Source organism: Cibotium barometz, chromosome 28, assembly GCF_041138505.1.
Source record: "Cibotium barometz isolate CiBa-2024 chromosome 28, ASM4113850v1, whole genome shotgun sequence".
NCBI lineage: Eukaryota > Viridiplantae > Streptophyta > Polypodiopsida > Cyatheales > Cibotiaceae > Cibotium > Cibotium barometz.
The window spans coordinates 12662863-12686086 of NC_141073.1; the positions used below are offsets into that span (position 1 = coordinate 12662863).

A 23224-nucleotide genomic window follows, 5' to 3' on the forward strand; every position below is an offset into this window, starting at 1 on the left:
AATAAAAAACCAGCAAATTCTCATTAGGCCAATGCCTCAATTTATAGAGTTTACATCCAAGCATCTAATCCCACTGATTTCTCCTTGATTCACTCCACCTCTTTTGCTTGATTCTCTCCACCTCTCCTAGAATATCTCCACACTCCCAGAATATCTCCACACTTCCTAAATCTTCTCATGCTACCCTTTATTCTCTCCCAGTAGATTCTTCTCATCTTTTCACAGGTTCTTTCACATTTACAGATTCTCTTTTACAGCCTCTTGCCAAGGGCTTGTTCCCGCACACACCCTATTCACTTGTATATTTCAACAAAAGGGAGGGAGAGAGAGGAGAGAGGGGGGGTGGGAGAGTGAAAAGGAGGGAGAGAGAGGAGAGGGAGGGAGGGTGGGAGAGTGAAAGAGAGAGAGAGACGGAGGGTAGGAGAAGGAGAGACGAGGATATGGAGATGGATATAGCCCACACCACACTCTCTCTCCTAGAGAGAGTGAGAGAGGGAGGGTGGGAGAGGGAAAGGGAGGGAAGAGAGAGAGGGGGAGGGAAGAGGGTGGGAGAAGGAGAGAGAGGGTGGTGTGGGCTGGCGGGCAGTGGTGGGCGGAGATGGTGGTGGCAACAATAGTTAGAGAGAGATTGTTAAAGTAGAGAGAGAGGGTAGCCAAGAAAAGCTCCCTCCACCAAGCTCCCTCAGTGACCATCCCCTTTACACATGGGTTGCAAAGTGTCAGTGACTATATAGCTTCAAACATAAGTCATCCAAAATAATAAGACGAACTGACTTAAGTATCATGCTAGATATTTGAAGCATGCCATAGGTAATGCTAAATTAGCCCCAATCAAATGTTTTTTAGGTCTTAACATCATGTGAAAGGAGCCCAAATCATGATGGTTGAGATCCTTGCAAATCCTTCACTATTACTCTCACTATTTTGCCCTCACCATAGCATTCACCCATGTGTCACTCTATGGCATGTGTGAGAAGGAATAGTTAAAGAGTTAAAGACAAGCTTTATTTACATTTCAAATTCAAATTTGAGTGTAAAGAGGAGGTAGTGATGTAGGGAGGTCACTTATATGATGAAAATGTATCTCTCTTTCTCTCTGTCATCATTGTTTAAAAATAGAACATCCCATCTTATATGTAAGATGCATCTATTTGAGGATATAATAAGTGAGCATAGTAATGCCATGCACAAGCGTGCATATGCTAATGCTGAGCCTGTTGAGGCCAAGCTCACCAGCCTCTCAGCCAAGCTTACAAGCCTCTAAGCCAAGTTACATGAGCCTCTGAGCTTGCAATTAGAACATGCCAAGTTCGAACCAAAGTTGGAGCATGTGTATTCCTGCCTAGTGAAAGTTCCTCACCAGCTTTCTACCGCTCCAAAGGGGGGGTTTGTTGGGTATTTCGGAGTCTTGTGTGTGGATGTCCACCTCATGTTTGTACGTGTCCTACCATGTGTGTTTGTACCCATGTTTGTATGGCCATCTTATCAAGTGTGTATCCACTTATGTGTATGTGTGTGTGAACCATCTCTTAGAGGGATATTTTTGTGTGTGATGACATACGCATTGATGTTAAGAAGAGAATCTTTGTACTTATAAAAGGTACATGTGCTTCATTGAAAAATCAACTAATCAAATCATCATTTGAGTCGTGCAATTGTTCAAGCATTGTGTTATCTCTCTCCTCTCTCTAACTCTTCCTGTTGACTCTTACATAATAGCTAGCCATGGCATTCACCTTGGAGTGTCCAAAGCCTGTTCACTGATGTGCAAGCCCTAGCACTAATTTTTAAGACGCAAGGCAAGGCACATTTAGGGTGTGGTGTGTTAGTAAAAACCTTTGCCAATAAAAAGAACAATAGTTCCAAAATCAACTAATTGTTGCTATAGAATCATGGTCTCCCTTATCACATCATGTTGACATATTGATCATGTGCAATCACTATGTGAATAGTGAACTAGACAAAGTGAAAATTTTATTTTTGGTGTCAGTTAATTAATTAATTAATTCTAGTTGGTCTCTAAAATCTCTAAAGATAAAAGTGAAGGTTTGGGTTGGAGGTTCATTATGCAAACAAATCGTATATGATATATCTTAAAAGCATGTTGGACATGTGCCATGGAGTTTGCTCTAGGGTCATGCAGATATTCCGTCTTTTCTCTTTCGCAAGTCTCTCTCTCTCTCTCTCTCTCTCTCTCTCTCTCTCTCTCTCTCTCTCGTAGAAGGTACTAGTTTGGCCATGCCCATGCAATGCAAGTTGAAAAAGGGCATGCCTCCTCTCTGTTTGTTTGGAAAATTGATATGTCTCCTCCTCTTCTCTCTGTTTGTTTGGAAAATTGACGTCTCCTCCTCCTCCTCTAACACGAGGGCCCTTATAAAGGCCATGATCCACCTGAGTTCAAGTCCCACCGTTGGTTGTATATGCCCTCGTGTTGCATTCTACCGACGTTAATACCTCTCTCTCTTAGTGTGTGTGTGTGTGTGTGTAATAAAAGAGGACCCTCACACTACTTTTCTACCACATCCACAAGTGGGGCAGATTGGCTAGTGCGAGGGCCCTTGTAAAGGCCATGATCCACCCAAGTTCAAGTCCCACCGTTGGTCGTATATGCCCTCATGTTGCATTCTACCGACGTTAATACCTCTCTCTCTCTCTCTCTCTCTCTATGACTTGCTCTCACTCCCAACCTGTATGACAAGGGGCCTCAAAGAGGACTTGTTTTTCTCTCATTCTGATCCCTTCACATGTGAGTCTCTCTAGAATCTCCTCTAAAACCATCACCTCTCCTCCTCGTCATGTGATCCCTTCACATGTGAGTCTCTCTAGAATCTCTTCTAAAACCATCACCTCTCCTTCTCCTCATGTGGAGGCAGTGTACAAGGGTGGGTAGTCTGTATAGCAACAACAATGGCGGCCTCCCACTAGTACTGTACTCTTATTGAACACAAGATGCAAAGCATATAAGCGTTAATTGGCTTGGACTAACGGCAAAGAGAAGACTCCGTGGTAAACCTTGAGATAGAGAGGGGGGAGAGCGAGGTAAACCTTGAGCGCTTAATAGATAGTGTAGATTAGGTATAGATATAGATGTATAGATATATATAATAGAATAAGAGTATAGATATAGATACAGATTCCATGGAGAGTCTTGCCTTGCATTAACAAGATTGCCTTTAAAATCCAAAAATTGGTCGTAAAACATATGACGCGGAAGATTCATGTGGGTAGACGATTAGTGGCGGGCGTTATGACGGATAGCACTACGAGCCACTGCGCGGAGGTTCGCAGCAACGCTAGCCAGGTTGGTGGTGGGGCCATTGCCGCCGGCACCTCTGCTCATCAGCTGCAGTTGACGTGCAAAAGCGGCGTCGGCCAGCTCCTGCCGTCGCCGCGTTATGTCGAAAAATGCCATCTCTCGCCTACTATCCGTCGGGCCTGCGGCGGCGGATTCTTCCGGTTGCGTCTCCACTCTCTGGCCGCTGCCTATCCTCCACAACCCTGCCGCCGGAGGCCTGGCGCGCTGCCAGGATCGTGCCACTGCATGAGGGCCACACGTCCCGCTGGAGGAATGTACGCCGTCGTTTTTTAGCAGATCCTTAGACTTGGCAACGACCGCTGCCGCCGCTGCCATCTCCCTCTTTGCCACCATCTCGCTAGGAAACAGAAGCTGCACCGTGTTCCAAAGCACTATGTTCACAGGGCAGCTTCTCCAAGTGTCGCCTCTGCACACACACGCCACCACCAAACCATCTATTTCAGCTGTGACGAGCCACTAAGCATTGTACGCTAACGACTCCATCCTTTTTCAGGAGCTTACTTGAGCAGCTGCCTACACTTTGGGCAGCGCGGGCCGCATTTCTGCAGGACAGATTGTATACATCCCCGACAGAAACTGCAAAACGAGAAACCCTAAAAACTTGAATCAACTGTTGATCAAACTTGCCAGCAGGCAAAGCTAAGCGAAATCTGTTCACCTTGGCCATTACCTGTGGCCACATGAGGTTGTCGATGGTTCGAAACAGATGTCCAAGCAGATCTGCGCAATAATGCAGAGCTTAGGGCAAAAGCTAAACTAAGACATAGGATTCGGCTAACAAGAAGCAAAAAGCAACACGGCCTACCGCGCATGAAAGCTCCTCTCTCAGCTGATCCAAGCAGGCAGGCTTCTGATTCGTAGCTTCAGCTTGGGATGGTGCAGCCTTATCGCCTGCACAAATCAAAACATTTATCCCCTTAATCAAGATTAGAAAAACTGCTTACATCTGATAAGAAAGAAAATGCAAATGAGGGTAAACCGGATGCAGAAGAAGCCTCTTCCCTCCCTCGCGGCTTTCCATTACCCTTCGCCTCTTCGCCTTCACAAGGCTGGCTTAGCCCCCTCTGAAACTCCTCTTTCAAGCTTAAATCCCCAATCGGCAAAGCTTCCAGTGAGCATCCTTGAATAGCTTGCCTCCTGGGCCTCCTGTGCCTGGGAAAATTTCCTTCACCATATCTCAGATATGGCCTTTCCCGCCCAAACACAGAGCTTTCAATTTCAAAAGTTTGCAGAGATTTTTACCTTCTTCCCGCGCTCAAGGGAGTGGCGGCCTGCTGCGGCGTTCTCTCTTCCCTCTTTCTCTCGCCTACAATGTCCATCGGAGGCGATTTCTCTAAAATAACAGCAGACCTTGTCGCTGCTTCGTTCTCTTTGTCTTCCAATGCTAGATTCAGACAGTTATCGCCTTCCCGCGAGGCCATCAGAAGCGCTTCATCGTCCCACCCAGCCATAGCGGCAGAAGATCGAAACCCAGGGCTGAGAAATAAATCATTTAGCTGCACATCCTCTACAACGAGAGCCCGTGCAGTGACAAAAGCAGGGAAATCGCTCCCCATTCCAATTCTAGATTTTTCCCGTGTTTCCTGTCCACCACCATCTCTGTCAGTGGCTGTAGCTACGGCTACGGCTTGCCTGTGCTCTTTTCTCGCTTTTGTGACAGAAAGACCCTCTTCTTGAGAGTTCCTCCAATCGCCGCTTTCGAGTGTTTCGTCACAACAAGCTGTTGCTTCTGCCTCTGCAGACGATGCAGATATCTCAGTTTCTGATGCCTCGTTTCCGTTTACCTTTCCCTGCTTCAGCTCCATTGCTTCGATGAAGACGAAGGTAGCCCCGCGCGGTTCTACAGAAAAGTTCACCAACGGTCAGCATATAAAAAAATCAGATGAGGTTCCAAAATGCATAACGGTCTTTTTGGTAGTGTTAAAAATTCAAATACATGTAGTATAATTAGTAGGACTGGCTCACACACTTGTTTGAGTCTATGACACATGCACACAGAACACGGACACATACACATCCATATAGCATATGTATGCATACACATGTGCTTACATATACATAGACACGTGCATGCACACACACACACAACTAGACACCTGCACACAAACACAGACACATGCATACACATACTCATGAACACAAACACATAGACATATGCATGCACACATTCATGAACGATGGGTGAGTGCATGTGCACATGCCATTTTTGAGGTCTTATACATGCATGTGAAGAGCTGCCACATTATAGATGCATCAAATGTGTTAAATGCTAAATTAGACAAAAACTTGCATCCACCGTACAAAATAACATACCTAAGATACTTAAAAGCATATTAACAAAATTCATTGATTATTTTATCTTTCTAGTTCTACCATAATGCTCACCTTCTTGATGTGTGACTTTACTTCCAACCTGTGCGTGATTGCTCGACAAACCCAAACTCCACACATCACTTGCAAGCATCTAGCTAAGTTGTTGCATCCACATCCCACATGGCACAGTCCTCCATGATGACCCATGGGCCATCACCACTTTAACTAGTTCTGCACCTGTGCGGCTGCACGGCATTGCCCCCACCCATGCACAGTCTACCCACCCTTACACTTTTTCCACATGGCTAGAGAGAGGAGATATAGTTTTTGCCACGTGGCTTGAACTCTCGAAAAAGTGTGAGTTATAGTGTAGAGATTAGAAGAAGCTACACTTAGAGGTAAGGAGCTGGCATGAGGAGTTGAGCACTCCCACCTTAGCTCCTCATGTCTCATTGCCACTTGTGATGTGCTGGCATTGTGAGTTGCCACCACACGACTTTAGTTTCTCTTGCCGGGTGGTAAGATATTGCAAAAGAAGAAAATTTCTCATATTATTTTTCTATTTAATAGATTAAGATTGCATAACAACTTACACTTTTAACTATATTTTTCATAAATCTAGATTAATTTAGATATATTTTATAATTTCTCACATTTTTTGTACGTTTTCACAATTCCATGTACTCAAAAATATCTTTCCCTATCTTTTGCTTTTAATGCACACATTATCTTTATTATGGACAACGAACACACACACACACACACACACACACACACACACACACACACACACACACACGTATATACTCTCTCTCTCTTCCCCCCTAGTTTACGCCTTGTATCCTTATTAAATTTATTTTCTTTATAAATGAGGAGTACAACACACTCTTTTGGACCATGGTTAGTTTAGAAGCAATGATGTGTACATTATGTGTTTGCTAGCCTTTGGTACCCCCCCCCCCCCCCCCCTTCTTAAGAGCTAGGCTTTCCCTCACATTCATGATTGGGGAATTATTGGAAACACAACTTAAGTATTTGTGTAAAGAAGAGGCAACTCTCTCACTTAACGTATTTTGTTTCCAATTAAGTTATGGTTACAAGGGTTAAAAAGAAGATAACCCTAGCCCTTATCCTAATCCCAACCCTAACACAGAGTGACCATCCAGAGTGACACACCATCCACGAAGACATGGAAGCAAGGGCAAAAATGCATGTAAGGCGTGCATGAGGCTCATGTCTAGGGAAGCCCATGAGGCTCATGTCTGGGCAGCCCTTGGGGAGCTTATTCAAACAAATTAACTTTGTCGTAAAAAATTTCAAACTAATCAAAATCTGGTGTACTCATTTAAAAGCGATACATAGACAATTATCTATTAAAAAAACACTAATCAAATCTGGCATAATTAGAGATGTAGACTAATTAGGCATATCCAAGCCCATATTCATCAGGAGGAATCAACAAAGGTTAGCATCTTGTCAACTACCTCAAAAGGAGCTCCTCCCCTTATTAGCGAGCATGCAGTAGTGGTAGAGAATGGTGCGGCTAGAGAAGAGAATGATGGAGGAGGGGAAGAGGGCTGAGACAATGTGGCAAAGGCATAGCTATACTCGAACATAAGAATAGAAGAGGGTTGAAACAATGCGGCAAAGGCCCAATAGTGGCAGAGGATGGTGCGGTAGGAGAAGAGAATGATGGAGGAGAGGAAGGGGGTTGAGACAATGCGATAAAGGCATAGCTATACTCGAATAGAAGTTAGTATGAGCGACGGGCATTACAGTAATGGGACTCGGACTCTTATGCAACACTTTGTGTTGGGAGTCGAAGAGGGAGTTCGCTTGCAGCTTGATTTTCACTAGCTTCACCTAGACATCATAGAAGACCTTGAACTTTTGATGGAGGACGACCATAGTGACGGCCATACAATGAGCGAGAGGCTGAATGGGCACCACCCGTAGTAGGTGGACTATGCAATAGGTGAGAAGGACATGGATGACACATTCGCTCAGTGGTGGCAGCCTGCTTAGCATGGTGGCTCTACGTGCTTAGGGTCTTGAGGTCGACGTGAATATCATGCTTGGGGTAATTGAGGAGCCACCATGTGGTCATGCTGAGAAACATGAGCACCATGTGCTATTGAAGCTATGAGTTAAAGGGATGATGATGCAAAATCCTAAGCTAAGGTGGATGATGCCTAATTGCACTCATAATGATGAGAAAATGAACAAATTAAGCTTTAGATTCAAGTTTAGTTAGGTTACAAGATTGAGACTTGTACTCATAGAAAGACTTGAGAGCTTGCTTGATTTGATTACCTTGCGCCTACTAGCAATGCCCCCAGAGACTCTATTGACCCCATCACTTGAATTAACCATATCTACAAGACCTTGGTATACTTCAGCATGCAATGCTTTTAGATTATTGCGTATCCATACTAATCTAGATTCTTCCATGCTACTATATGCATCAAACGATGTATTTGCAATAGCTGACCACCGCACCACAGAGGGCAGGCATTTGTATCTTCCCTTATTTGTAGTCTATATACATAATATTGCCTTTGAGTTACGGTCTTTGTCTCCTTATTTGAACCTTGTCTATTCCTACCATTGAGTGGAATTCCAACATGCCAACCATCCTCGCCTCGAGAGGAAATAGAAGAACATATAATAGAGGCATATATGAATGGTACGAGTTGGATATTTCTTTTATAGTACTTGTGCGTGACACTATTTGAATATCTCTATGCCCCACATGTAAATCATCCCCTTGACGCGGCATGATAGCTGCTACCTCACTTCCTGTAGGAACTAAGTATTTCCTTGAAGTTGATCGCGATTCAGTGATGACCATTCTCAGATCTGCATGTGGACTTGATTGCAACATTTCTCTCATTATACGAAGAGCACTGGGGGCTCACTCTTGGAGCTATCAAGAAATTCCACCAATGGGGACCCACACAAAGATTTTAAAAATTCAAAAAATACATGATTCTGCTGAAATTTTTGCGCCCGCCTCCACTTCGAATTTGGACTGGTCAATATATATAGCCAACCATACAATAGACACACAAACAGATAAAGACAAAATGCCAACAAAGAAACCAACCTCAAGTTGAACAGAGAACTTGTAATTGTCATCTAGCCTATAAGGGTCCAAGACTATATAAATATATCGAGGATTAACATCATCCCACCCATCAAATCCAAGGACTTTCTATTTTGGGCTAGACTGGGATCCAAAAGCCCAATTGTGGCATCTCCTCAAAGAAGACAATATATCTGACAATTTATTATTGTCATAAGCTAACTTTAAGATATTTAATGACATGTCTCTGTATAAAACATAATCAAACTATACATTAATAACAGTCATGAACTTTTTTATATTTAGCAAAGGGAGATTATAAGAAAATAATGAAAAAATAAAATCCATTCAAATACAAAAAGCAATCTAGAACCAAATCCATTCAAGAAGAACACAACCAAATTTATTTTCGGAGGAGCGTATGCTTTGGGATACATTTAATAACTTCATCGAATACTTGTCGTTACTTGATCTCTTTCAACATGGACAATAGAGTCTATTTCATAACGATCAATCAAGATGAGGCTTTCTTTAATAATCATAAGCGTAATATTTTTATCTAATTTGTCTAAATCTAAACGTATTTTAATTTGATAAACATCGTTCCATCCAATAGCTTCAACCTAGACGACCAAGTTGGACTATGAAAAAAACGATGCTCAAATTCAGCAGCTAAATTCACCCTCTCAAAGGAAAGAGTAATCCTCATGTGCTCAAAAAATATGCAAGTAACTTCTTCCATCTCTGTCAATCATACATACATACATATAAGTACACGCATGACATATACTATGTGCATGAGTGTAAATTTTAATTGTAACTAATCTATGCATACACATTGGTGTAAATAAAACAAATTGCAACTACTATGTGTATGCACATGTGTGTTTGAATTAATACATGTAAGTAGAAGCCTTTCCTTGGTGCGTGTGAGTGTGTGTGTATAAGAAGTTAAACTACTAATACATATACATATAAGAATGTAATTGGCACAATGTATACTACAAAGTTAACGCACATACTAACTACATGCAATTAAATCACAATCCCACACATACACCTCCACCCTCGCCCACGCTTTTCCCATTTGGATGACTAAAATATTTTTAAACACTTCCACTCTATCTCTTTCTCTCTCACACACTCACTCACACACACCCACACACTATATAAGATCTAATAAAACACACACACACACACACACACACACACACACACACACACACACACACAAACTTTTCGTATTTGAATAACTAAAATATTAGTGTCTTCCAAATATTTACTACTATTCAAATTATTAAACATTCAAAACACTTTCAACATCAATATGAGGAGCCTCTGAAACACACATGGCATACACCCACATTGAACTCACACACACACACACACACACACCCTAAACACAATCACACACATGGCTTGATTAATGCAATAACTCTCTCTCTCTCTCTCTCTCTCTCTCTCTCTCTCTCTCTCTCTCAAACACAAACACACACACACACACACACACACACACACACACACACTTACTATTCAATTTTTTTATAAAAAACTTCCATATTTTGATAAGCTTTCATAATATGGAATTTTACAAAAATAACATTTTAATAAACTTCCATTTTATAATGTTATTGTTTAGGGATTTAAGTATGGATTGATCATATGCATAACCATCTCTTTCTCATCAAGCTTTTGGCTCTCAAATGTAATTACTCCATGATCTTGAAACAACACTGCCCCCCAATGCCTCTTCCACATACATCGGCTTGAACTGTAAATGGCTTTGTGAAATCCAACATACAAGTAGTATGGAGGCTTAAGTGAGCATTTTCTTCAGCTCTTGGAAGCTCTTATGAGCTTATGAGCTATGGAATCCTAAAAGAGAGCCTCTTTCTTAATCTTATGAGCTATGGAATCCTATAAGAGAGCCTCTTTGTTAATTTGGTCAAGTAAGAGAAGTGGTAATATGAGAATATTGCTTGATAAACCTCATATAGAATGATGACAATCCCAAGAATCCCCCCAATTGAATGGTCTTTTTGTAGGCATGGGCCAATTCTTAACACATTCCACCTTCTTTGGATCCACCATAATGTCTTCCTTGCTCAATACATGTCCAAGATACTCAAACTTTTTTTCCATAAATGTACGCTTTCTCTCCTTTGCATACAAGTTGTTTGGCACATGATTGAGCACTATTTCTTTTGGCCAAATATGTGGCAAGGATAAGAGGCATATGTATGTGCATGTATCATGTGCCAGCTTAGCGCGAGCCCGGATGTGTATGAGTTTTGCATTAGATGAGCAGCATGGGATTTTATTTATCGAAGTAAGATAATGCTTATAAGTCAGTGGGTTCATATATTTTTAATGAAGGCTAAACGTATTTAATATTTGGGGCATGGAAAGGTGGACAGAAAGAGGCACCTACATGAAACTTGGGTAACAAGCTTGGGAAAAGCATACAGTTTATATTTTGGGCAAGTTCAGCTACATTTGGAAAAAAGGAGAAAAGCATGGGCTATAGAAGGCTGTGGTTTTTGTTTCATGCTCGGTATCTCATGCATATCTTGGTTGAGAAGCAACCTACTGTGGCCACTTCTGGTTGTGAAGCTGAGTATAGGACAGCTTTCACAGCTACGGTTGAGTGTGTGTGACTCAGACGGCTTATGTGGCTGACTTGGGTGTTGGACAGGAGTTCGCCACCTCTATCTACACTGACAGTCAGAGCGCATTGGCAGTTGCAAGAAACCCAGTTTTTCATGCTCACACAAAGCACATTGAGGTGCATTATCACTATGTCAGGGAGAGACTCTCAGCAGGAGAGATCAGCTTGGCCTATGTGCCAACACAGGACAACCTCGCCGATCTTTTCATAAAGGCGCTTCCTCATGAGAAGTTCGAAGCTTTCCACAAAGCTTTGGGCTTGCTCCCCTTTGTGGACTGATCTACTTCGGGCATGGCACTTCCCTATACATGAGTGCCAGCTCTCGTTCACACCATCACTCCCAGGGCCTTAGTGAATTTTCAATCTTCTTTTTTAGCTCTTTGATGGTATCCTTATCCTTATCCTATTGCTCCTTGTATTCTTTGACCAATCCGTCCAGGTCTTCTATGTGTGCTCGGAGTGCTTGTTCTTTGTTTGATTTTTCTTGGCAGTGGCTATGACATGTTTTCAAAGCTCATTCCTTATCTACTACAAACTCACCCCATAAGGATCAGTGCTGCACACACCTAGCGACATCAAAATGCAAGGCTTGTTCAATGGTAGAAAACTTTGATGCTACTATGACCCCTTGATTGAGAATGCCTTGCAGACCATTCATTAAAAAAAAGAAGAAAAATAAAAGCTACTGCACTAAAATGAGAGGCCTAATGAGGAGATAAGGGTCGCCAAAAAAAGTTACGTAGCCACCACATTTCAATAAACATGGCCCAAGTTATTGATCTAGAAGAGGAGGATTGGGAGGTGAAGCTCACCAAACTCTAGCTAGGCATGACCACAAAGATTGGCCTAAAACACAAGCTTACCCTTATCGACACATGTGCAAGCTATAACCTAATGTCCCATGCAACTTGGTGTGCATTATAACAACCACCCTTGACACCCACAAATGTGTGAATTGAAGGAGTTGACATAGTCAAAACCCCATGCATAGGATCATTCACATTACTATGTTTTTACATTGGAAATAACCCCTTGGAAGGGAAGTTCTATGTCATGCCTATGTAGGTACCATATGTGAAGAAGTGCTTCTCACACGATGACGATGGATGGGACACAATGCCAAATAGACTAGGACTCCCGAATTGCTACCTTACTAATTGCCGGATAGGTAACTATCCTTATGATGGATGAAGAACCTAGTTCTTGTCAAACTTCAACATCAGAGAACCATTCTCCCATTAAAGAAGTGCTCACATCCATCGAACATCCAAAGGTAACCCATGCCCTAGTCAAGTCGCTTAAGAAGAGGCCTCTAGTATCCTTGATTGTAGTAATGAGAAACCAAGCTCCAATACAATCCTCACCTATGTAGGATCAACCTTCGTTGATTGACCGACAAAAATCGCCTCGCCACAAACTATAACCCCACTAACATTACTATTGCTAACATATCTAACCTTGTAGAATTTGGACCACCCATAGGTCCTTGACAACCCCACTATTTCCATGACAAGGGTGCCAAGTGGTGGGTACCAAAAGCAATGCGCCAAGCACAAGGTTCTTATAAGGGGCAATGGAAAATCTGGGTACCCAAGAGGAAGGTCCCGCATATGCTAGTCCAAGCCACACAACTAATTGAACCATGTACCACAACATCGAACCTCAAACCTAAATCACACACATGGTTTAACAAAAGGGAATTGTTGAAGGCCTAATGCTACTATACTAGGTAGAAACAACTCTAGCTTCCTAAAGCAAAACAAACCACAATGCCCCATTAAGCAAGATGACCTCCACCAAAATGCCCTACCCAAAGATGGTGGGTGCTTGACATGCTTCTAGTGGCCCAAGCGTATTATGAAGGCAACAAAAGCATTTGGGTCCCTAAGTCCACACCATCAATTTCCCCAACCATTTCATGCATGACAAAAATCACCAAGGAGTGATGACAATGGCAACCCTAGGTTCCAAGAAACACGACAACCCTCGACACAAACCTCACAAAGGACAAGGAAAAAATTAACCGATTCCTGGAGCCCAAGGACCCTCTCCTAACATACATGGGCCTTGATATTCCTTCCACCTCAAACTCAACTACCTATAATGCAATAAAGGGCCATGTACCACCCACTTTCCTACCACTAAGGGCATCCCTCTTAGGCCTTGCCAATTGGGCCAAAAATAGGTACCTCACCTATGCTAAATAAAGCATAGACCCATCCGAAAAAATCATGAAAAATTTTAAAGAAATTAGAAAAGAGTTAAGGAAAGAAGTGTTAGGGAAGAGAATAAAGTAGAAACCAAAGAAAGCTATAGGAGGCGACCTATGCAAGAGAGTCTACAAGGATGCCACCACTATTGATGTAAAATGGTTCTCTAAAATCAATGATCTAGGTACATCTCAGGATGGGGGCCATGGTGGATGAAAACTTGGCCCCCATGGTACGGCCATTGCCTAGATTGCTAGTGATCAGAATACCAATAACTAAGGCACTACATTTAAAAAATAAATAAAACTCCTTCTATGCAAGTTGTGCACCCATATTCCCATCTATGCATTCATATTTCCACTTCTATGCATGCACGTTCACACCTCAGCATGACATTTAGATCTCTGAATACACGTACATCATTCTACATGTTGAAATATACAAGTGAATGGGTGTGCGCATCTTATTGTCCTTGGCCCATGGCCCATGTACAATATACAAACAATATTTGGCCTATGACCATTAACCCACAAGGCCATGGCCCCCTTATTTCATTACAAACCATCCCCACCCAAGTATGTTTTGTCCTTGAAACATGCATCATGTCGAAGAACCAAAATATCTCTACATGAGTGAGGCATCGATGAAGGCCATCAATCTGTAAAATCTGTCCAACCAGGAGAGGTTGCATGAGCAATAAGATTATCCCACATCCAACAAATGCTCTCCGTAACCTTATCCAAGTATGCCCATAGAGGTATCACATACTCCCCATGTGTTACTTGCATGATATCCACATCTCTTTGAGCATCAAATAGGCCACATAACAATAAATTACAAAAAATTCCAGCAATCCAATTCACTATTGTAAGCCTCAATGTACTCCTTTAGATGCTTCCAATAAATGCTCAAACCCTTGTAGTATAGTTGTGGGCTGCCAAGTAGCTTCATCTTGGGGTAATCCCTTCCACTTGATTACGTATTCACACAAGGTTCGATGGGTAATCCCTTCCACTTGATTAGGTATTCACACAAGGTTCGATTGCAAAGTACCTTTTCTCTCATACCCAACACCTTCTCAGGAATGTACTCCACCAATCCATCTTCACTCATGGGAGGGAGTTCATCCAACACTTGCACTTCCGGACCAACATATGCCTTCAAATGTGACACATGGAAGACATCATGAATCTTTGTTGTGGTTGGAAGTAGAAATTGATAGGCCACTTCTCTAACTCTCCTTATCACCTTGTAAGGCCCATAAATGCGATGTGCAAGCTTTGTGTTTGTGTTGCCTTTGAGAGAACCATGCCAAGTCTTGGGAATCCTCAAGAAGACATAATCCCCTTCTTTAAACTCCAATGGTCTCCGATGTGCATCTTCAAAGTGCTTCATCTTCTCTTGAGACTTCTTGTGTTCTCCTTGCATGTTTGCAAAAGAACTTGCATTCTTTCCACCTCATCCTTTGCATTGGGATTCACATCATCATTCTTGAATGCTACAATTGGCACATGCACCTTGTAACCATACATAGCCTCAAAAGGCGGTATTCCAATACTCACATGGTATGTGCTATTGTAGGCAAACTCTAGCAAATGCAACCATTCATCCCATGCATGTTGTGTCTCATAGCAATAATGCCTCAAGTAAGTCTCAAGCCACTTGTTCACCCTTTCAGTTTGACCATCGGTTTTCAAGTGATAGGCCATACTTGGAGTCAATTGGGTGCCCATGCTCTCAAAAAATGTACGCCAAAATGTGTGAACTTGACATCTTGGCGGTCACTCACAATTTGTTGTGGCATACCATGTATGCGAAACACACTCTCCATAAATTGATGTGCAACCATAGATGCCGAAAACTTCACTTTTGTTGGCACAAAATGAGTAGCTTTTGTCAACTGAACAACCACTACATAAATGCTATCTCACCCCTTCTTAGTGATAGGAAGGCCGGTAATAAAATCCACAGCAATGTGTGTCCATTTGCCTTTCGGAATAGGTAAGGGCTGTAGTAAACCATGGGCTTTTGTGTGGGATCTTTGTTAAGTTGACATGGCATACATTTGGAGACAAACTCCTTCACATCCCTCCAAAGACCTTTCCAATGAAATCTCTTTCTAATGGCATCATAGGTTTTAAACAAACCCAAATGTCCCGCCATGGGAGAAGAATGCATCTCAATCATCACTTTTTGCTTGAAAGCCAAATGTGGCATAAGATACACCTTCTCCTTGTAGTAAAGGAGTCCATTTTGGAATTGAAAATGAGGCAAATCATCACATGTACCATGCTGTAATTTCTACATTATATTTGCAGCCTCTTTGTCTAACATGTACTCCTCTTGGTGGATATCATCAATCCAATCCTTGTGAACCTCTGTGATGGCAAATAATATGCATGCCCACATTCTAGAGAGTGAATCCGCCACCACATTAACAAAGCTTGTCATTGCTATTACCACCGAGGTCAAACGAAAATTCCCCATCCGGTGTAGTGTCATGTTCACCATCACATTCAATACATTCTTCCAAAGCTTCCAACTCTTTGTCTTCATCTTCATTCACCTCTTTGGAAGAGATCATGTTAATGGTGACATTGCATGCCTTGCAAGACTTGGCATGCTCCTTGCTCCACTTTTCTCCACATTTGAAGCATAAGTTTTTGCTTCTCGTCTCGTTCAAACTGTCCTCCCTCATAAATTTGCTTTTGTTCACACCACTAGGAGGTTCAAAAGAAGGGCTATTCAAAGAATTGCCAAACCTGTAATTTGTCTTGCCACCACTACCACCATACACAGTAGGAAACTTGGGCACATTTGAAGTAGTGCTGGCATCCCTAGGTTGCTTTGTAGAAGAGTTTAAGCCAAAATCTGGCCACCCATAGCTACGACTTGCCCATGAATGAGTGTACTTCTCCTCATAGATCTCAGTTAACATTATAACTTCTTTGAGTTTGCGTGGCCTTTGAGCTTTGACGTTATGTCCAATGATCTTGCCACTTGGATGCAATGGAATGTCGATGGTGTCCGTCGGTGTAGCGCGTCAAAGCTTGCCGATCTCCTGACCAAGCTCTTCCCACCATCGTACTACCTAGTCCGAATCTAGGCACAAGTTGGGGCCATGTCTTCACCACTGGATACCTAATCCTCCACTGTATCGCTTTACCACGGCACTCACGGCACAGTGGATTCAAGCCATGCTCTCCCCAGGCCTCTCCCGCCAATGCTCGAGGTACCCTCACCACATACTAGACTTTATGAAATGTGTAAGATTCCTCCTCAGCCAGAATAATAATAAGCTTTACTTCAATCCCTGTAATCATTTCCTATTTCTGAATACAAGAAAATATTATTTTTCCTTGTTTTTGCCTAGAGAGATGAAAAATTCTAGAGAGAGATAATTAAATATTGAGATATTTTTGGATATAAAAATTCTACACATATAAAAAATAGATTTCCCTGAAATAGAAATTCAAAATAAATTCTCCAAGGTGCATTAGGAATCAATAAAAAAATGATTTAAAAGACCTTAGCCTAAGGGTCAAGATTTTCAGAAATTTCTGGGATATGGTCCAATTAAGATTCCTATGGGCCAATAGGATTAATCCAAGTGTTGGGATGAGATAAATCCAATGAATAAAATAAAATACCCAAAAATGAGTAAATGCTCACATAAGATGAAGAGTTGACTGAGTACAAGGTTTATTAGTTAAAAATTAAGAGATATTACTAAAAAATGAGATATTTTAGAGAAATGATGAATTTTTGACACCTTGGTAAGGAAGGGGAGACCTTTGAGGTAGGCGCCTCCTTCACATGTGTGGGAGGGTTTTTAATTCAAAAATATTAAGATATTTTTATCTCTCCTCTCTCCTGAATCAAACTAGATCAAAATGGGAGCTAAACTGGTCCAAATCTTATCTAAATTTAGCCAAACTAAAGCTGAAAAATTCTAGAACTTAGTTGGACTCAGTTAGTGGCCTCCCTCACCTATATATAGACCCTCATTCTTTTGTATTCTCATCTGTGAACTACATGCCACTATTACATTAAAATACTCATATTTTCTATTATCCCTAAAAAATCCTCTACTTTTGGAGAGATTGGAGCTTCTCTCTCTCTTCAACAATTGTTGGAGCTTTCTTCTCAACAGACTACACCAATTGATTAGTTGGGGGCTTCCTTCTAAGATAAAGAAGCAAGCCAAATTTATAGGTAAGAAGTAATTTCATGGTTTTCATTAATATTCTCAAAAGATTTCACTTCGCAACCCCTCTCAAGCTTGAGAAGTTTCAAATTAATTGTTTTCAATGCAAATCAAGCTTTCCATAAGAGTTCTAATGATTAATCACAAAAAAGTTAATCTTTATGCTTAATTAGGATGCTTTTTATGTATATCTCTCTCTCCCAAAAGAATAGTCATTCCTATGACTAATTCTTTATTCAAATGGATGCTTCTCATTGATAAATTCTCAATTCAAAATCAAACTCTATGCTAGTTAAGCTAGAGGTTGAGAAAATAGCTTTTATGCTAAATAAATTATGGTAAACTTATTATTTAATTCCATAAATTGGATTTAAGTCTAAGGATAGTTATTCTATTATAATTGTATTACAAAGTCTTATTATTTTTAGAATAATTAAAAATTATTAGTAATAGAGCGAAGCTGGTAAAATTTTTAAAAATTAATACAAATCTTATTTTTATGCATAATGTGAAAAGAGGACTTCCTACCATATTTTAGGATTAGTCATCCTATGCTAAAAGAATGATTTTCATCAAATTCATGAAAATTTAATTTTTAGTATTTATACGTAAATAATTAATTAGAGAAAAGAGAAATTTTTGGTATTTCTATTTTTATGCAAAAAGAGAAATTTTTATGATAATGGAGATCTACGTAATTAAATAAAAAAGGGAAAATTAGATATATTAAAATAATTAATATTTTTATTTAAATTTAAAGAGAAATTTAAGATAAATTTATTTTTATGTATGAGAAAATTTAAATGATAAAAGAGGAATTTCCATGACATTTGGAATTCAATCATTTAAATGGTAAAAGTGGAATTCTTGGCATAATTGAATTAATGGATATTTTTATTTAAATTTAAAGAAGAATTCATTTTTATGCATGAGAAAATTTAAATAATAAAAGAGGAATTCCCATGACATTTGGAATTCAATCATTTAAATGGTAAAAGTGGAATTCTTGGCATATTTGAATTAATGGATATTTTTATTTAATTTAAAAAGAAATTTTAGATAAATTTATTTTATGATAAAAGAGGAATTCCCATGACAATTGGAATCCAATCATTAAATGAGAAAAAGAGAATTTTAAGCTTATTCAAAAAAATGGATATTGGTATTTAGTTAAACAAAGAGTTTTTATGGTATTTAAGCCGAGAAAGATTTTGGTGACAAAAGAGGAATTTTCACCAAAATTCCACCTAGAGAATTAGAGTTGATAAATTAAAGTAGTAGAAAGAATATCTTTAGATATTTATATGAATAATTCACCAAATTGATATTTTCCCAAAATTATATTAAATGGAAGAAGAGTATTTTCATAAAAATCCGATATTCTCATATAAAACCATTTCTTAATCTATTATGGTTAAGAAGGAATGAAATTCATATAGTTGGAATTTTCTTACGGTTAGAAGTTCAATAGATGTTTATCTGAAGGAAAATCCTTATTGAACTAAACCGAATGACTTTGGTTAGACCACGAGGACTATGAGAGGGACGGTCAGTAAACTACTTGTCCATCTCTTGATCTGAATCAAGCAAAAACTTCGTGTGACCAATTCATGTTCTTAATACAAAGGATAGACTACCCTAGTTTTTCCTTGACCAAAATCACCAAGAATCTAGTTGGATAGTCAGTCAAATGATGGGTAGATTACCCTAATGAGATCAATGATTCTCATTATGAAAATATGGATTAAGGAAAAAGGGTTTTGTGGAACCAATCTAAAACCGGGAATTTTTCTTGCATAGAACCTCTGTTTTCTTTTAAAGGATTGTTTTATGCCAGAATGCTGGGGAGGAAGCATTTGGTATGTGTTTAAACTAAGAAGAGGCTTGTTGCAAACAGCTGGCAGGGAGTCGTAAAGGGATGTCGCTCGCGAGCAAAGCCTGTCGAAGAGGTCTTGACCAGCCTTGGTAAGGTTAAAATGGTGCACTTTTGGTACGATGGGCGAGGACCGACGAAGCGGTCCTCCCTGAGTGAAGTGCTAGGACACTTAAGTAGGATCCTAGAGGGTTCTGACTAGGTGATGCACAGGCTCGCGGTTGCTAGGACACCCATGCGTGCGTCGAGTAAGATTTGGATGGACTAAAAAGAATGACTTGTGTGAATCAAATTTTGATATTGGATCTCGTTGGTTGGCCAGCTGGTCTTCAACGGAGAGTCCAGATGACATATTTTGTAATACAATGGACTCAATATTTTGGAGGATTATGATCAGTAATACTATGATTTTCATTGAAAGATTGTTTTAAAGACATCTGATTCTGTTATAATGCCAATTTCATATTGGGTGTGTACGTGGTATGTCTACCTTAATTTTTGCATGAAACGTCGGCTAGGGGGCCTGGGAACTCTTTTCCTCGCGGTACCCGGGTAATACATAACCAAATCTTTATAAAAGGAATCCCACCAATACAGTGGTCGGGCGGTTGGCTAACCCATGGGCCGGTGGTCGGGGATTCCTGTGATACAACTAAGTTATGATTAGTTACGTTAGTTAGATTAAGTCCTAGGAAGACCCCTGTTCTGTGGGAGGGAATTAGCGCCGCTGTGCCTCGTTAAAGGAGGAAAAAAGCGGTGATTCTATGGACCAAGTGCAAGTCTCTTCTTTGATCTGACCATGTGACTTCAGGTTCGGTCGGATCAATTTGAATAGTTAAGACTTTAACTCGTTAGATTAATTCTCCCATAGATGATTTTTCCTGGCGGAATTGCCCGTGCCTTCCGGGCGAGGGAAGTTTTTCCGGGTTCGGTTTTGGAGGAACCGCCGGACTAGTCTCTTGTCCGGACATCCGTGGTGGGCGAGGCCCCGAGTTGTGTGGATCCCTGCCCCCCGTGAGAGACTGACGCTGCTTTCGCTGTCACCAGTGCCCTTGGAGGGGGCACCGCAGAGAGGGGGCGGGGGTCTCACAGCTGGTATCAGAGCTTTGTTGAAAGCTAATAAGAAAAAAATGATTTCTTATCAAGAATTGATAATAAAACTTAGAAAGAGCATTTACGTATTGTATTTTCATTCCTTAAACTTCATTAATGAAGCATTTTAATCAAAGAATTTGGTTTTATAGATGGAAGTTCCACACTTATTTGGTGTTCTCGACCTCACCCAGTCACAAGATATTTCGCTTTCGAGCATCTCATCTCTTCCGCTACAACTCGAACGAGCCAAGCAAGACTCGTGGGCCATTTCGAGGATTTATATTTCCCTGACCCAATGGAGAGACGGCAGCACAAGTGGTTTGCACGATAGTATGTCCACACCTCTTGCGAGACCAGCGCGTGTGATGCTGAGGCAGAATATCTCATTGACCATGATTCTGATGAGGCTGAAAGTGATACATGGTGTTATTTTATATCACTCGACGCCTCGAGATTTCAGACTTTCCTGCCATATCTACAGACTCCTTAGTCGCTTTATTCCTAAAAAGGAGAAGATAGTAGCTCCCTTGGCAATAAGGGAACATTTGTATCGGGGCATGTCTATAGCCCAGTATCGTCGTCTTATATGTCTCCCGAGGAGATTTTGACTTCTGGAGCCGAGCTGCTCTATGTACATATTACAACCTTTATATAAATAAAGAAATGTTTTGTGGAAAAATTCCCTGTTGTATAAGTGATTGTTATTAAGTGACAAATTGTTGAAGCAAAATCTGTTACCGGACATATGTCATAGCAATAAGATTATTTATCTTGTTTAAGAAATTATTTTCCGAACCTCAAGTCTTAGGATCTCATGGGACGAAATCAAAATAAAAATTTAAATAATGTATCATTTTTGGCAGAATCATGAGGCGAGGGAACCGTGGTGGCCGTCAGCTAGATCCTCTCTGCTGATGAAGAAGAGCTTGACCCCGACATTCATAGTAAGGCTCTTCACACAGAACTCAGCCAGGACCCTTCAAAGGTGAAGGGGAGAACTTGGGCAGCAAGGCTGTGGAGAAGTGGGTTGAGGCAATGGAGGAGTATTTTGATGTCACTGGATACAACGAGAGGAGTAAAATGGCTCTCGCGCTAGGCTAAAAATTGTGGAAACAGCCAGGGTGGCATGGAGAAACCATTACGACACCAACCACCTGGATAGGAATACCCAATCCTGGAATGATCTTAAAGCATATCTAAGGAAGAGATTTTGTCCCCCTAGAAACCAAGATGAATGAATTCTTAGAGCTAAATCAGTGGAGAAAAACCATTGAAGAATATCACCAGGCATTTGCTCTTCTCCTCAAGTACTCATCACCACTGCTAGTTAGACAAAGAGCAACTTATGGCCAGGTTCATTCGGGGAATGAATGAACCCTTAGAAACACTGGTCAAGAATGCCAAACCAGTTTCCATGGCAGAAGCTGTAAGAATGGCAAAGGACTTTGCCAAAGCTTTCATCGTAAAAGTCCCGCCAAAGCCAGCTCCCTCATCCTTCAAGAGATTCCAGACACCAGGAAGTTATTCCAACCTTCCACCTCCAAAGAGACACCAAGGTCCCAACCAGAATCTGGAGTCAGGAAGTTTCAGGAATGAAGGAAGAACTTTCCCTCGAAGTACTTTCTCAGGAACTCCGGCCCTTTCAAGAATGCAGAGAGGGAAGAGCTTCGAAGCAAGAACAGGTGCTTCGGATGTTAGGGGTTTGGACACTAGCTCAAGGATTGCCCATCTCCTTCTGTGGGCCAAGGAAGCAAGGGTCCCAGAATTCAGAGATAGACTCCTTCGTATCAGTCCAATCAGGGTCCCCTGCGCCAAAATCAGGGCAACCCCAAAAGAGTGCTAGCTCATCCTACAGCCTCCATGCAAAGCAGCCTCCGAACACCCTCGCAAAATTGGGGAAACCAAAGAGAGAGAGTTCCACCTTAGACTGCAGCAGAGCTAGAGCTGTCACTGTAGCTGAGGAAGTGGAGGAAGAAAAAGGGCAGATCTATGCCGCAATAGAGCATTAGGGGAAAAACTGTTAGTTTTCAGTCCTCCAGACTCTAGCAGAGTACCAAGGTAAGAAATTCAAGCTTTTGATTGATTCAGGAAGTACTCATTCTTTTATTTTCCCAGGATGTCTACGTAAGTTAGTCCTAAATCAAAAATTAAGGAAACCTATGCAAGTAGAATTGGCCAGTGGAAAGATTCTTTTCGCACACCTTGAGACAAACCTTATTTAGTTTAGTCTAGATGGGAACGTGACAGAGTGCCAGTTCAGAGTCCTACCCTTGGGAGTCTATGATGGAATCCTTGGAATGGATTGGCTCCATAAGAATCAAGCTGACATTCATTGTCATAATGGAATTATCTCTTTCCTTGACCTTCACGGGAATAAAGTTCAAGGAACTGGAATTTTCGGATCCCCAGTGTGCTGCAATTAGTCAAGGCTTCTAAATTGTTAAAAGGGCTCAGAAA

General features: G+C 41.1%; 1 protein-coding gene across 1 annotated transcript; it reads right to left on the reverse strand.

The window, feature by feature from the left end:
• Positions 1–3142: 3142 nt before the first annotated feature.
• LOC147622496 (uncharacterized) lies at positions 3143–5175 on the reverse strand. The gene is made up of 6 exons (XM_086822656.1): positions 4559–5175; positions 4296–4468; positions 4122–4207; positions 3987–4036; positions 3818–3892; positions 3143–3722 (listed from the first exon to the last, which is right to left on the reverse strand). Exons 1-6 carry the CDS (start codon positions 5119–5121, stop codon positions 3233–3235), a joined length of 1437 nt encoding a protein of 478 aa, XP_086678782.1. The 5' UTR covers positions 5122–5175; the 3' UTR covers positions 3143–3232.
• Between the last annotated feature and the right edge of the window lie 18049 nt (positions 5176–23224).

What these genes read in the sequence shown, in the direction of transcription:
- LOC147622496 (XM_086822656.1), bottom strand. Translation starts at nt 5,121, where the DNA reads ATGGAGCTGAAGCAGGGAAAGGTAAACGGAAACGAGGCATCAGAAACT. An exon ending in CCCTTGAGCGCGGGAAGAAG is followed by an intron (nt 4,469 to 4,558) that starts GTAAAAATCTCT and finishes AAATTTTCCCAG; the next exon opens with GCACAGGAGGCCCAGGAGGC. An exon ending in AGAGGCTTCTTCTGCATCCG is followed by an intron (nt 4,208 to 4,295) that starts GTTTACCCTCAT and finishes TGATTTGTGCAG; the next exon opens with GCGATAAGGCTGCACCATCC.